Here is a 16,771-nt window from a genome sequence, read left to right as displayed (position 1 = left end):
AAGCTAGTGAAGCTCTGTAAACTGAACCATCGGTCTCCTCTGAGACTGGAGACAGGATCGCTGTCGTTAGTCTTCAGAGACGTTTCTAAACAAACTGTCGTACCCAAACTCTTTGTAATGAAGGAACATATCACCCAGTGCAGCGGTGTGACTCACTGATGTGTTTTTAATAGTTTTTTGGACAACAATGGAAGTCTACAAGCACAGAGGAATACAATATATCAGGCTTTGGATACACACACACACACAACACTTGTAAGTAGATCAGTTCATTGTTGGTTTGTCTCTGCACATGAGATTTGTTGACAGTCGCCGGTCTCATCCTTTAAAATCCTCATTACAAATGAATTAATCTCAAGAATCTGGAGGGATACGGGTTATCGTTTTAAACTCAGATAGGATACAGTCATGGATTTGGGCCGTCATGTGGTACTTTGTGTTCACAGGATTGTTAGTTTACTTCACACAACCAAAACAAGACTACATTTCTAATTGTTTTCTATATACAGGTTTTTGTAAATGTAACAGTCGGTTGTTGTATTAGTCTGTTGAATGGAAACAGTTTCTTTGTTAATGTGCCTTCAATGACTGTTGACAGGAATATTTAAGTATTGTAGACACTGTGGGGGACACTGCTGTACTTTTATTTTTTATCATTTTTGGGGGGTTTACAAATCAAATTTGATTTTAAGAAAATCTGTGGTAAAGATTTTATTTTAGAGTTAAAGGGAAAAACCACTCGATTGAGTAAATAGTATAAATGTACTGATAGATAATGACGACTACCTGAATACTGCGTACTGATGCAGAGTCGTCAGCCTCTCTGTCTGCAGTCTGCTGTCACACCAAATCACATGTGTATTTTTTTAATCAAATGACTGTTTCTAAAATGTGTAATTGGTGATACTCAGGTAGACATTATCATGAATCTAGAGATGAAAAATGGCTTTTTTATCAACATGTGACTGAACTGTCGGGGGGTCAATTCACTTTCAACCAGCTTAAAGGGGGTTTTTTAAAGTTAGAGGTGAATTTACTTTAAACTCCAAAGAAATACTTTTATTACTTTCAACCAAAACTTTTAAGATAAAATTGAAGCTTTATCATAAAACAGTGACTTGCAGTTTTATTATAGTACAGCGCTGCGATTACAGGCGGCACCAAAGTACAAATGGGACAAATTTTAAAAAAGTTGGTGAACCAGTTTCCTGCTCATTTCAAACTGGTTTAATAGAAAATGAACTGACCCCCGAAACCTGGAAACACCTGCTGTAGAACAAACCTTTATATAGATTTATATATATATATATATAAATATATATATTTAGGCATCATGGAAAGATTTTAGTTTTAGATTTGAATAAGACTAATTAATTTGTACCTAAAGGTGGGTTGATGTAGATCATTCTAGTCTTTGTATTTATGTGATTATTTAATGTGCTATTTAATGTCAGCCAAAGACGACGAGTGTGTTTCTGTGACGAGTTCGGCTGCTGGAGAACAAACGTTGAATGTGTAAAAAAAAAAAAAAAAAAAAAAATCTTGGTGGATCTTTGAAGGTTCTGATGCTGGAAAGAGGAAGAGGAGGAGGAGGAGTAATAAAAAAAAAAAAAAAATTAAACAGTGAAAACATTGTTCAATATGTTACCAAGCACAACAAATCACACATGTTCACACCTGCTGCAGGCCTCTCTGTGTGTGTGTGTGTGTGTGTGTGTGTGTGTGTGTGTGTGTGTGTGTGTGTGTGTGTGTGTGTGTGTGTGTGTGTGTGTGTGTGTGTGTGTGTGTGTGTGTGTGTGTCTTTATTAATGGCTCACAGTCCAGACACATAAACCTGTTATTGCTCCATAAACAAAGCTCCTTGTCATCGCTCTGCCAACACACACCTCTCTCTCTCTCTCTCTCTCTCTCTCTCTCTCTCTCTCTCTCTCTCTCTCTCTCTCTCTCTCTCTCTCTCTCTCTCTCTCTCTCTCTCTCTCTCTCTCTCTCTCTCCACCGTCTGTTTCGGTACCTTTCTCCTCTTCCATTTGCCATCAATCTTTTTCTCTCTTCTTCCCCTCTTATTCTCCTCTTTTTCTCTCGCTCTCGTATCCTTCTATCCTGTTTTCTTGTTTCCTCTCCTTGTCTCTTCTTTTTGTTTCCTTTCCTCATTTCTTCTCCTCTCCTCGATTCTTCTCTTCTCGTTTCTTCTCTTCGTTTTCTGTGATCTCCTCCTTCCCTCTCCTCTCCTTATTTTGTTTCCTCTTCTCATTTCCTCTCCTCATTTCCTTTCCTGTCCTTGTTTCCTTTCCTCTTCTTGTTTCCTCTCCCCTCCTTTCCTTTCCTCTCCTTGTTTCTTCTTCACTCCTTGTTTCCTTTCCTCACTGTATGGCCTTTCTCTTTCCACTACCTTCTTCTCTACCCTCCGACCCTCTCCCCTCTTCTCCTCTTTGCTCCTCATCGTGTCTTTTTTCTTCTCCTCTTCTCCTCTTCATCTTTTACTCCCTCATGTTTCAGTGCTCTTTTCTCCTCTCTATCGTCTCTTCTCTTCTTTCTCTGTATTCCACTTCTACTTTTTTTTGTTGTTGTTGCTCTCCCATCATTTTGCACCTCTCATCCTCTTGTCTACTCTCCTCTAAAGACCAAATGTGACCGTCTTTCTTCTTCTCCTGCTCTCTTTTTCTCACCCCATTTTTCTTTCTTCCTCTCTTCTTCCTTCATCGCCAGATTTTCCTCTTCTCACCCCCCCCCCTCTCTCTCTCTCTCTCTCTCTCTCTCTCTCTCTCTCTCTCTCTCTCTCTCTCTCTCTCTCTCTCTCTCTCTCCTCTCCTCATCCTCTCTGTCATCTTTTCTTCTCTTCTCTGCTTCCCTCTCCTCTCTCCTCATCTTTGTCTCTTTTCATCTCCCCCCCTCCCTCGCCTCTCCGATCCACTCCACTCCTCTCCTCCCAAATGGCTTTTAAGAGAAGTGATGACTCATGCCTCCTCCTATTGCTCCCGTGCGTTGTCATGGCGACGCCCCCAGATGTAATTGACTCCTGAGCGATGCTGGGTGAACAGAGCGAAAGAGAGAGAGAGAGAGACAGAGAGAGAGAGACCGCCGACTCACCGGAAGCCAAAAGCTGATGTCATTCACTCTGTCTGGATGACAAGTCTTTTTCTCAGGCTTTATTTCCTGCACTCACACACACTTAATACACACTCACACACACAATCACACACACTCATGTCCATTCACTCTGTCTCTATCAGCTCTTACACACACACACACAACTTTCAGCTATAAACACTCAGCCTTCTTTCTTCTTCTTTTTAATACAACAGGAGCTACTTTCACTTACAGTATTCAGAGGACGACCCTCTTCTGTGACCTTTAGACAAACTGTTCTTCAATTCACAAAGAAAGATATTTCACTGATGCGGTTCGCTACCGAAATGTTAAAGCTCGGTCAAGCAAGCAGCGTGAACGCAGGACTGTCAACAGTTTCCAGTGTTTTAAAAACTGACTGATTTATTGTTTGGTTATAAAAATGGACGATTACAATTTTCCAGAGTCAAACATGACATGTTTAGATGTCTTGTTTAGTCTGACCAACAGTCCAAAACCCAAAGATATTCAGTTTAATATCATGTATGACAAAGAAAAACACCAAATCATCACATCTGAGAAGTTGAAAACAACTAATTTTTTAGCATTTTTGCTTAAAAAATGGCTAAAACAATCATTTGAACATCAAATTAGTTGTTGATTCATTCTCTGTCGATCGATTAATGAACTAATAGTTGCAGCTTTACAGTTATTAACTTTGAGCAAATGAGTTTCATGTTGATTTGTCAAAAAACTGACGGAGAAAAATCGATTTACTGGTGGGTCTGAAAGTTTTGTCTTCTCCAGCAGGGGATGATTATAGTTTCTTATGACACTTGCCTCCAAGTTTACAGAAACAAAAAAAAAGTGCTACTTTGCACCAAGTCAAGTAAATTACCAGAGAAAGTCGTAGGTTGTGTATTTGCAGTGTTTGTTGATGAGCATTGACTCGCCCCCCAGCAACGAGCGAGAAGTGTCAGAAGGGGACGTTTCTCGATTTGTTTACCTCCAGCCTGTCCTCCCCTGCAGAGAAAAACAGGAAACTGTGGGCAGATGTTGACTTTACATGTGAACTTCATCAGTATTTAGCTTTTTGTCGTCCATACTGGAAATCTTTACAGTTTAACTCCACCGATTTGTCACATCAAATTCAATATTTAAGGTCTTGAGGGGTTCAACAGCATCAGTGAAGAAATGTGTGTGTGTGCAGTTTTTTTTTGTGGCTCTAGAAGAGCTGCATGAAATCTGATATCGCCTCAAGTGATGTCAGACAGTCGGGACCGAAGACGATAAGTTTGAAAATGAAAACAATCTGGGGGAGTTCGCCAGATCTCTGTAGCTCGCTCCTCATCTTTACTGAGGCTACATTAGTAGTTAGTAGACGCCTGAATCTGTTACTGACCTGTCGACAGTCAAGTTGCATTGTGGGGGATGTAGGTGCCAGATTTTGGAGTTTGATCCTTTTTAAAACTGTCCACCGGACATATTATAAGTTATAACAATGCAATATTATCAGTAGAGAACTGACAATCTGTGCCACAATTTAAAAAAAGAAGAAGAATTTGGTCTTAAACACGATAACAAATCAATGTTGGTGCTTTTCTTATTCTGAGGGGAGAAGTGGTCGAACATAAATAACATGTTGCCATGTCGAGATACAATATTTATGCCTCTACTAATGTCTTAAACACCAGAAAATGTCACACTTTGGGTGTCAGTCATATAGAATTAAAAAGATTTGTTGCCAGAGCTGCCGTTTTGCACCAGCGGTGGACGGTACGAGACAAAGTCATTATATAGACGAGACGGAGACATTAAATCTCTGCAGAGAGGAGCCTCAATAAACCAGAGGGCGATGCAGACGCAGGTATGTCTAGATGAAGTGGTCTGAGGGGGAATGGGTACAAAACGTAAAAAAAAAAAAAAAAAAAAAAAAAGAAGTAGTAAAAGTTTTAAGTGAGGCTGAAAAAGTAAATTTCAGCAGTGACATCATCAGACAACTCTGAGTTTTATATCAATGTAAAACTATGTGAGTGTGTGAATTTGGTGCAAATCTGTGGAGGACTTTCTCTCTCTTTTTTTTTTTTTTTTTTTTGGTCCATTGCCACTTGAACTGTGACACTGATGACTCATGCTTTGACCATTTTAAAAACCAATTCATGCAGCGTTGAAAGGCTCCAGTGAGATTAATCAGTCAGAGGAGGCTGAAGTCTGAGCTGTTTAACACAAACATCCGACATCATAACAGTATAGAAATAACAGAAAATAACAGAAAATCACAAAAATCACGATTAAAAAGAAAAATGCATTAGATGTCATCTTGGCATTATAATCTGTTTATGTCTTGTATATTTCCAGTGGATAAAACATTCAGCTTGAGAGATATACATGTTAGGAAATGGAAAAAAAAAATAAATTATAGACTGATGTTTACAACCTGCTCTAAAAACCCCCTTCAGGTTTTTCCTCTTTTACACGTGTATTTTAAACCACAGGAAGTCACCGTGCCCCGAACACGCCTCACCGATCAGTGACTCAGCTTATTCTGGTGTTACACTCTGCTAATTGCCTAAAATATAAATGCAAATGCAAAAGAGAAGTGGGAGGAAAAGACGAGAGAGAGAGAGAGAGAAGAGAAGAGAGTAACTATTAGTTGTTGCTGATGAGAGAATTACCCTCATCTAGTCTCCATCCAGACGCGACAGGGAGGCAGGAAGGTGTCCAGTTAGACGCTCAGTGCCACCTCCGCACCCCCCCCCCCCATAACCCTCCTCCTCAAAAGTCAAAATACGTTGTCATGGTAACCGGAGGAAGGAAGGAAGGAGGGAGAGGAGGGAGGAAGGGAGGGGGGGGGGGGGGGGGGGGTTGTTTTGCTTGGCGATGTGGCAGCGGAGCAGCAATGTGTGGGCTCAGTCGCCCCACGAGAGACACAAACTGCATATAAATGTACAGCAACAAAGGTTAGAAGGACTGCAGACATGAGTGAATGACAGGCCGAATCTGCTCCTCTTCTTCTTCTTCTTCTTCTTCTTTTTTTTTTACTCTTTCTCTTCCTGAAAGTACAGACAGAGAAGCACCGAGAGGCTCACACACACACACACTAACTGCAGAAGAGCAATGAAATGAGAGACAAAGATAAATTAGGAGCCATTCATCAGCGGCTGGAATGAATGCTGCAGCTTTAGATGTAGGTGTTAATCCATCACGCTTGATTTCGGAGCCTAAATTGATCTGCCCTCCTCCATCCCTCAGGGACTATGTAGATGTTTTTTTTTTTTTTTAAAGATTACTGACTCATTCTCTCTCTCTCTCTCTCTCTCTCTCTCTCGTTGCTTTGTTAGTTTTGTGAATATCAAAGGGGGAAACGGTTAAGTTATCTTGACAAAGGGGGAAAGTGAAATCTGAGCAGGGAAGCGTAACTTTCACTTTCATCTTTCCATCTGACAAATCAAAGCCGATCAACAAGCGGACCAAGTCTGTTTCCAATAATGAGGCCAGCAGCTCTTGTTCAGTTTACAGGTGTTTTCTACAAGAAAACTAAGCTTTTATTCACACAAACCAATGAAAGTACATTAAACATTTAACATTGAACTTTTTCTTGTCTGTAAAATATTAGGAAATAGTGAAAAATGCACATAATTTCCCAAACGTGACATCTTCTTATGTCTTCTTTTGTTCGACTGTCGATTATTCGATTCTGTAAATAGAATTGAATAATTGACTAATTGTTGCAGCTCTACTTTTAACTTGTGGCCAAAATAGTTTTATCTAATATTTCCTTACTGATGTCTTATAGGACTGCAGTATTGGGACCATTACAGGTAAGTATAATAACAATAAAAGTTCAATCATGTTTAACTTCTTAACAGTTTTTGTTTCAGAAACTCAAGTTTGGAGACGCTGCAAACGAAGCAGAAAGGTAAAACCTGCTTTATATTGAAATGTCTTCTGTGTCTGACAGATAAAACTGATGAAAAGGTCACATCAAACCAAATTTGTGCCTGTTTTTAATAACCTTTATTCACAGAAAACTTTACATTCAGTCATTTTACATACGGCCGTGTTCGCTGCATCCTTGTTGAATTACTTTCTAATCTAATCTAACTTTTAGAATTTCTCCCAGAAACGATCCTGCAGGGTTTTTTAAGGAATATGTTTGTCAAACTTAAACAATATGATATATTAAAATGTTTTTAAGGGCCCAAATTCCACACTGCTTCAGAAACAAGCGTAATAAACACTTCCTTAATGCTTTATTTAATAAACCAAACTATTAGACCAACCGAAATCATGACCTAATGATGATGTTTAGAGGAAAAGTTAGTGGATCACTAATATTCACAAAGATCATTAATGTTTGTTTCCAAATCGAGTGATAATCCATCATATACTCGTCCAGTCTGAACCACAGTGTCAACCTGCAGCTTGAGTCAGAAGATCATCAAACTCAGCAGGATTCATCATGTTGGGACCATGAACGTCAACGGTTGTTGAGATATTTCAGTCTGGACTAAAGTGGTGGATTGATCGTCCAGCCGTCCGTAGATCCATATGTGATTCCTAAACTATCTCTGCAGATAAAACTAAATTTGGAAATGTATTTGCTTCTAATCGGTGTGTTTTTGTCACATTTGCACCATAAAAGGGTCAAAAACGAATTCTCTGCTGCAGAAGTTACACATGTCGAAGCCGAATCATTGAGTTGCTGTTTCTACTGGATCAGAAGCTGCTTGTCCACCAGCTGGAACTAATCACAGTTAATGAGAACGCCCAAATATTATATAATGTATAATAATTACTCATCCTGATGGAGCTCATGCTTTAAGTGATGGACAATAATCGGTTTTCCATAAAGTGCTGAACTTTGCTTTAAATGGCTTTTATATGTCACAGTAAGAGAAACTCTGCAGATTCACGTGTCGTTTATCCAGATTTTAATCTACAAACATTTAAAAACAACTGATTTAAATCACCGTACTTGTAGTTGTGCTTGGAAGCCAGTCCGACTGTAAAGCTGCAATGATTAGTCAATTAATCGATTAGTTAATCAAAAGAAAATTAATCTCCAACATATTTTGATAATCAATTGATCATTTTGAGCCATTTTTTTAGAAAAAAGACCAAAATTCTCTGATTTTAGCTAGTTAAATGTGAATATTTTCTGGTTTCTTTAGTCTTCTAAGATAGAAACTAAATGTCTTTGTGCATCGAGATAAAACAGGATATTTTAGGTCACATCTTTGGCTCGAAACATTTTAAAGACCAAATGATTAATTGAGTAATTAAGAAAATAATCAACAGATTAATCAATAATGAAAATGATTGTTAGTTGCAGCCCTGCGTGACTGTATGATAAAAAAGAACAAACATGCTCTGCAAAATAATCCTGTTAACTTTTTATAAATTAATTGTGTATAAACACACATTGTTGCTAGTTTCTGTTCACAAATTTCAAATTTTAACATTAATAATCACTAATTTACAAGTTTCAAACGCTCAGCGAGTCAGATTAACAAAACAGGCCAAACGCTGCTTTTCTCCCAACAGAAAACTGCCCGTCTGAACCACTGGTCTTAACTTCCTCCCAGTAACTTGTTCATTATTTATTGCACATAAACAATAATAATAAAAAACTTCAGGAAAACTTCTATCCAAAGAGCCGAGGCTGAGGCCCGGAGCTGCTTTGCTGACAGTGAATTAGAGGCTGACGTTACAGATTCAGTGAATGTTTCATCTTTTACAATCTGATATATCTTCATTTTTTTAAAGTGGTGATAACATTATGGAGGAAATACACAATCATATATCTGTCCTGTCATGCTGTTTATTGTTGCTGTCCGTGATGCTCTCTCAACAACGCAGCTGTCAAAAGTATCTTTGGATAAAGGCGACAAATGAATCGTGACTCCTCTATCGAGCTGTAATATTGGTTCAGAGACACAGTCCGTTTACTGCTTTGTTTGTTTGTATTTATCGACAAATGCAAGAATCTGGCAGCAGTTCACAGTGGCTCCACGGCTTTATGTAGCTTCAGAATAGACACTGAATCCTTAATGGCTTCCAATGTATGTGTGTGTGAAACAACTATAGCCTAATGTCATCCAGAACTGTCATATACGCTGTCATGTTTTAATGTTTTATTGATGGTTAACCATTTATTTACATTTTACTCACAAATATCTGTGTAAATGAGTCGTGACGGGTTACATCTGGTGTTGCAGGCGTCACCTCTGATTATCCAGATTCACTCGCTGCTCCCCAGAATGTTTAATTAGTTTGATGAGGTGCCAGATTTATATAGAGAGGCCAATTAAATGATCTCAAAATCTGTCAGATACACGGAGCTGTAAGAGGGTCACCTTTAAAATCTAATACTTGCACATAACCAAACTCAGCTACATAAAATGGTAAATTATGACAGTTTGAGAGTTATTATCACTTTTATGGCTGCGACTAACGATTATTTTTTATTAGCAATTAATCTGACGATTATTTTTGCGATTAATTGATGGTCAATAAAACATCAGAAAATGAAAAATGCCTGTTACAACATCCTGGAGTCCAAGCGGACGTCCTCAAATGTCTTATTCTGTCCAACTAAGTAGCATAAAAACACCAAAATATTAAATTTACAGTAATGTAAAAACCAAAATAAGTAACAAACTCTGACTCAGTGAATGTTGAATGAAAACTTACTGAAAAATTCAATTATAAACATGGTTGCAGATTAATTTTCTGCAGATTGACCAATCAACTAATCATTTCAGCTCTAATTACTTCATTGACTCAATCCACATATATTTATATATATATTTAACTTTTAAATGTCATTGTCTGACAATATAAACAATATAAATAATGTTTTTTCTACAGTCATAAATAACAGATTACAGGACATCTGATGACTATCTTTCATAATGACTTCTTTGGATGTAATTATTCTCTTGATTTATAAAATAACTTGTAAAAAGAGACGACACAAACACACACAGACTTGTAGATTTCAATGTACTTTAATTGATGATCACCAGGCTGTTTCCCTTTTACAATGAATCTGCAGTAGTTCTAGTTTTACCAGTTAGATTTAAAGAGAGACAGAGAGAGAGATATTGAATATTGCGCTGAGAAAGAAAAAACATAACTAAGATTAATACAATGCAAAAAAACAAAAAAAACAAAACAAAAACAAAAAAAAAAAAACAGAGAGAGAGAATCAAACAGAACTACCAATACAGTGTCTTCTTAACAACATGTTAATAGGGCAAACAATAAAAGCACAGCCCAGTATTATATTAGGTCATTTCAGTACCAGTTAAGACAATTAGCTTTTTTTTTTTTTTTTTTTCAAATATACCTCTTTAAAATAGCATTGTATTTTTTTTTATTATTATTATTTCCATGTTAAACAATTACATTCAGGATTATAACTAAATAAATCACATGCAGAAAGATTAGATGGACTAATGACACCATGTTGTGATCAAATGATATCGTCGTTTTAATGCAGGTATGGCGATGAAATTGAACTGAAAGATGCACTTATTTCATTCTGTATCTTGTCAGCGTTTTGTGTAGTTTTATCGGTTTAAGGAGTATTTAAGAAGTTTTGATCCTACTGTCACTAAAATCAGCTAAAGATGAAGTATAACAAGAAGGATATCGTATAGTATCCGTCAGATTTGTTCTCTCCGGAGCGATATATGTACAAATCTTTGAGTCTACGTGTGTTTTGAAGTCATTGTCAGGAAAAGGAAAAAAGTTGTAGCTGCAGTTAGTTGTATTTCTGTGTTACTGTTGTTGTTGTTGTTGTTGTTGTTGTTGTTGTTACTGTGTTTGGTACGGGATCTCTGTTGCTTTCAGTCATGTTAAAAATCAAAACTCTTCTCCTCCTTTGGAACAGAATTGAAATGACGAATGTAAAACAGTATCCGCACAGCGTCTGTGCTCCCTTAAACTGATTCATGTTTCGGTTTGGTGTGAGTATTTTTTTTTTTTGTTTTTGTTCGTTTTGTTTTTTTTGTCTATTGTTTTTGATCCAGCAGCATTCATATGGTAGTACCAACTCTACATTCAGAAAAATAGATCTCCTGTATAGTGCATTCAGCTTCTGTATAGTTCATACAGTTCAGTATTGTGAGATTCACAGCGTTTCTATTTATGCCTCGGGAAAAATCTCGAGGCCGGGTATTTGGAATCTAACAACTTAAAAACTTTTATTCAAAGACAGCACAACATATCAGACCTTCCACAAAAAAATCTGATCCGTACATTAAAAAGCTTCTTCCGGACTTTTTTGGACACATCCCAGACAGCGTGGAAGAAGACGGGGGGAGGGGAAGGGGGGGGTGAAAGGGACTTTTTGCTTGATCGTTTCACAAAACAAAGGGAGTCATTTTGATCCTTCACTGTCCTCAGTGTTCCCTTCAGTCAATCAACTCCCTCCAGACTAGGGTGTGTGTATACTTGTGCGTACCCAGCTGTTTTAATATATAAAAACTGCATCGAACCCAAAATATTCTCCCCAGTGGGATAAAACAAAGCTATGTCTGCCTTTGAAACTTCACAAGCATTGAGATGCATATCAAGGCTTACACAGTGTATAATGGACAAGAAAAAAAAAAAACATTCAGTGGCAACCTTGTGAACGAACTACTTTTAATTTAAAAGTAAAAAGGGGCGGCCAGGCTGAGCGCAGAGGCTGTGGAAGATGAGGTATAAAGTAGCACAAGTGTTTTTTACAGGGAAAAGAAAATGGCACTGATCCCAGGCTAGAACGACGCCCTCGAGTCCTTCTGTGGAGTTTGTCCCGTATTTTGAATCAGATTGAGGTAAAGAATCGAGTGAAGTTAAACCGCGCGAGCCGAGGGTCGGCGACATCCTGCCAATCAATCCGTCATCATCAGTGACTCGAACTGTAAATCCAAGCCTGACTCTGCTGCCCCAGCCTGCCCGACCTCTAGCTTCAACTCAACAATAAAATTTTTTTAAAAAATGAAGCATGAGATGATTATTCAGACAAAAAAAAAACAAACGTAGAAATAACTCTGTGGTTTCTCAGCACAGATTTAGAGAAATTAAAACAGAATAAAATGCAAATGTAAATCGGTTTTCCCCGACGATTAAGTGAAGAAATAAAACATGGCCTGATATAAGTTTGACACGGGCGTACGAGCTACTCTCTCGAGTCGGGCTGTAAATGGCTTCTCTGAGCTCCAACAAGCAGACGGACCTTTCATACCATGAACTCACTCGCCTCATAACCTGCAGAAACAAACCATGCTGCGTTTAAAGAACCAAAAAAAAAAAAAACAGCTACTCAGTGTGCATCGTATACTCTCACACACACACACACACACACGCACACATAAAACTACCTCTAACACATTCCTATGACTGCGTCCAGTACAACCGAGACCATCACATTCATGCTCATTCTATAAATACTATTCAGGGATTAATATTAGGTCATCTCGCTAGCAGCAAGTTTAGTTTGGAGGAACGTCTCATACATTAATTTATATTACAGTGTTTAAGTTATTTTCTGCTACCGAGCTTTCGATACATCACTAACGCTCTGTGCTTCACCTACAAACAAAAACCCGACTCCTAAACTCTCCTCTCCCTCCTCTGAAAAGTGCATTCCTTATTTGGTGCAATACTTTGCTCGAAGACATTCATATTGGCTTGAAACTTTGCCTAATGTGGGATTAATACTTTAACTGGATTACACAGTTATTTCCAAAAGTTTGAGTAATGTTTTTTCACGAGTATCCTGTGAGTGGATACAGTTTTTTGTAACTTGTACTGTATGAACTGACTCTGTTTTCAAAGTGGCGTACTTGGTTTTCTTTGATTTTACCCTGGTTTTTCTGGCTCGGCTTCAAAATGGCTGACATGTCCTTAAAATTATCCCACTCTGTCTGAAACCACAAGCTAAAGGCACATGAAAGAAGCCTCCTGTAACACACTTCACATATTATATCTTTTTTCCTCCTGAACAATAAACCCTAGTAATAAATATAAATATTGCAGTTCCCACCGGTACGACGTTTCCTCTGGAGGGACGAGCGGACAAACTTCCATTGCTACATTTGTCACAAGTCACTGCTGTTGTTGTTTTTTTTTTTTGTTTTGTTTTTTTTTCAATCCATCGCTTTGTGAAATTGACGGAGACGACACAATGTAGCTGAACAGGAGGAAATGACGGTAAATGTAAAAATTTTAACCTTCTCCTCAAAATGCATGATCAAAGACCTCATAATTTGCTGCATCATCACAAAATATATCATTTTTATAACATAACCTCTGTATTGATATAGAAACATTTACCCTATATGTATACTGGAGTAACATACAACCAACAAAGACCATGAGAAAGACTTAAAGAAGAACCATTACAACCAGCAGAGAGATGATCAGTGTAGAAACATCGTCCCTTTGCCTGGCGCCTACTGAATTCACTTGAGCATAGACAGCCAAACAGTGTAGTAAACTATCTACACTATACTGCATTCTACACTTGAAGGCTGGCTAAAGAAAGGATTTAACCCTATGCAATTTCTCTCCGAAAGAGTCCGAGCTAAACGCAAGCATCATGCACCAGTTAAGCTGTGAAAGCCGAGAAGAAAGATTTCAAAGAGTGGCAACTTCAGGCACCTCCTAAAACATCACCACAAATGACAAGAAAGGATCCTTTTTTTCTTTTTTGTTTTTTTTCTGTTTTTTTTTTTTGTTCACATAACATTAATTTATGTCATTATTGAGTTAATCCAAACACTACTGTAGCGTCAGCAGAATTGCGAATGATGAGTTTTGTCGTGTGCGACGATGGAAAAAAGAAAATATTTCTACTCTTGTTTAGGCATAAAATCTAAAACTGAGCACTCATTAATTCAGGAGATAGTTTTGGAGAAGTTAACAAAGTGTTTTGGCACTTTTTTTGGCCCTCTGAATGAGAAACGTGTCACTTGGGTATATTTAATTTCAGAGTTAATTGTGATTCAAGCCAACAGTTTAAGAAGTACATCTTATCTAATCTACAGATAAACTGTGGTGTTATGTATTTGTGGGATAACGGTGTTCATTTCTCTGTTAGATATGAGGCAAAGATATCTGTCAAGAGTCATTTATATACTGACAATGATTAGATATTTTTTTGCCACCATTATTAGTGCTAGTATACGATATGCTTTTAGGGCAGACATTAAGTTCACATAAGAAAACAAACATAAAAAGTATGTTATTATTAGCATGATAACCCCACAGTCACAGAAAGCATAAGAAACCCAGAGTTTTGACTAGTTTTCAACTAACAGAATCTAGTGTATCGAGAGCTGCAGCAAATATGTTTGAGACTGGTACCATGGGAGAGCGAGAAGCTTTGAAGAAGCAGAGAGTGGCGCTCGCTCTCGCTCTACCTCCAGTGTGAACAGATGACGGGGAGGGGGAGGATGGGCGGGTGGGTGGGGGTGGGGGGGGCACAGCGGAGCTCATGAAGCTCAGAACTCGATCTTGCAGGCAGGGAAGGACTCGTCCTGCATGACTACGGTGCTGCTGGAGGCCAGGACCATGATGTTCAGGTCCTGCTGCCTCTCGTGGGTCTGCTGGTACCAGTCTCTGGTCACCTCTGTGTCGTGGGTCGGGATCAGTGTCACCTGACGGGGACAGGAAGAGACAAAATGAGAGGGGAGATTCGTAGAGGAGGAAGTGAGGGAGAGAAGAGATTGGCCATGCATGTTGAAGATAGCAGGTCACACAAAATTCAGAAATGGGCCTTAAAGGAATAGTTTGACATTTTGGGAGACACAGATGAGAGGATTGATATCATATCATACCTTTAAGGTAAATATGTAGCTACAGCCAGCAGCCGGTTAGCATAGCTTAGCTAACCGGCTGCTAACACTGTGAACAACAGCTAGCCTGGTTCTGTCCAAAGGTAACAAAATCCACCTACTAGCACTCTAAAGCTCAACATTTAACTTTATATCTCATTTGTGTATTTTTCAAACATAACTTGTAGTGTAAAAACAACAAGTTGTGGTTAAGTGCAAGATTATTTTTGGCCAGGGGGCAGTGATGGCAAATAAATGCATTTCCCAGAAATGTCAATCAGATCCTTTAAGAATTTATCTTCCATGAATCTACAGCGTTAGAGAATAATATTGATTCACTAGTGGCCACCATGAGGAAAAGTAAGAACTAGAAACTCATTTAGCTCATTTAGAAACCAGCCTGCATTTTTAAAAGTCTAGTTTAGTCAAGGTTCAGCTGAAACATTTGGATTTTTTTTCAGTCAAATAATTTGTTGGAAACTTTATTCCAGTTTGCAGATATTCTCCATTTTTTTTCGTCATTGAACTTGTTATTCTGCACAACAGTTTTATCTCAGCACAGAGGCATCCCATTGGGTTGGAGATTTTAGGATTGTGCAGACAGCTGCATGATAGATGGTGGCCATCAGCCAATGTTCCCGGTCTAATCCATATCCTGCATTTAAAACGTCACAACAGAAATCAGGATTTGCGGAATTGGGCTGTAAATCATACATTCACTACTTTATTTCCACATTTCAGTTTGGTTAATTTGCTCACTTGAGCTTTATTTGATCTCTTTTCACAGACAGGAATGAAAATCTTAAGCCGCTGTAGACCATCCACAAGGTTCAGGTCAGCAGCAGTCAACTGAAGGCAAAATTGCCTTGTTAATCAGATGCAGGAGAGGATTTGTTCGGCTTACAAAGCTAACAGGTATCACAATAATAAAGTGTTCTAAGTACAAGCACCCTAAAATACAAAAATTTACCCTGACAGTCTTAGTAAACTTCATATTGTCTGTATACAGTATATGAATCTGTAAAGAGTACCTATACTGTGGAGAATATGAGAGATGAAGGCAGACTGATGAAGACAGACGTGAATACCTGTAAGTTGGAGCCCCACTGAGCTTTGCCCTCCAGCAGGGCGTCTAGGACTCCACGGCTGGGCTCCCCGCTGCTTGGGTCGTTCCCGCTCACCACGTAGTACGCAGCTCGCACTCTCTTGAAGAATTCCTGGTCCACGTTCTTGGCACTGCAGTGATTGGGCACGTAGGCCAGGTCGACATAGACGGGTGGTCCGGGAGGGACGGCTGAACTAGTTTTCTGTGAGTTGTTACCTAGACGAGATCGTAAACCAGCATTAGTGTAATAAAAGTACTGAAATTTCCCCTTGAGCAGCTCCCTGCTCAACTGAGCAAATTACTCTCTGTTTGCTAATTTATTTACAACAATTCATAAATTATTCTACAAATTATGACTGCAATGTATCATTGCACCTTTACAGAATCATGTCTGTACTCCATATCCAACATCCTACGTCATGTGCTCCTGCTTCCTTTTCAAGTTATACTTGTTACGCTTTCTAATGTGCAATATATTATTGCACCATCTCTAATAACCACAGTCGTTTGCATTATAGCTGAAGTTAACATTAACAAGTGTAAATAGACAGGAAATTCTTGAAATAAGCTGTTAACATGATTGTCTTTAATTTGATGATTAAGTCGCAAAAAGAACCACAATTGCACGGAAAAAGTAGTTTTTATAATCTGTTAATTGTGCAAACCAGCCAAATAGTTTTGTTAACTAAATGTAACATGTACAACTTTCCAAAATAGTACCTTCTATTACATATGTAATAATTCATGTTACTATATTTAGATGTATTTT

General features: G+C 38.4%; 1 protein-coding gene across 3 annotated transcripts in view; it reads right to left on the bottom strand.

The window, feature by feature from the left end:
• Positions 1 to 14,471: 14,471 nt before the first annotated feature.
• map1ab (microtubule-associated protein 1Ab) overlaps positions 14,472 to 16,771 on the bottom strand; it is a 78,681-nt gene continuing 76,381 nt past the window's right edge. For all 3 annotated transcript variants that reach the window (XM_044356470.1, XM_044356472.1, XM_044356471.1), the window contains 2 exons: positions 15,986 to 16,218; positions 14,472 to 14,720 (listed from right to left, as the gene is read on the bottom strand). In XM_044356470.1, coding sequence (XP_044212405.1) covers positions 14,565 to 14,720; positions 15,986 to 16,218 — 389 coding nt within the window. In that variant the 3' untranslated portion in view covers positions 14,472 to 14,564. The remainder of the gene's footprint in view (positions 14,721 to 15,985; positions 16,219 to 16,771) is intronic.

This window comes from Thunnus albacares, chromosome 7 (genome assembly GCF_914725855.1).
Source record: "Thunnus albacares chromosome 7, fThuAlb1.1, whole genome shotgun sequence".
NCBI lineage: Eukaryota > Metazoa > Chordata > Actinopteri > Scombriformes > Scombridae > Thunnus > Thunnus albacares.
This window is presented reverse-complemented; position numbering and strand designations above follow the sequence as displayed.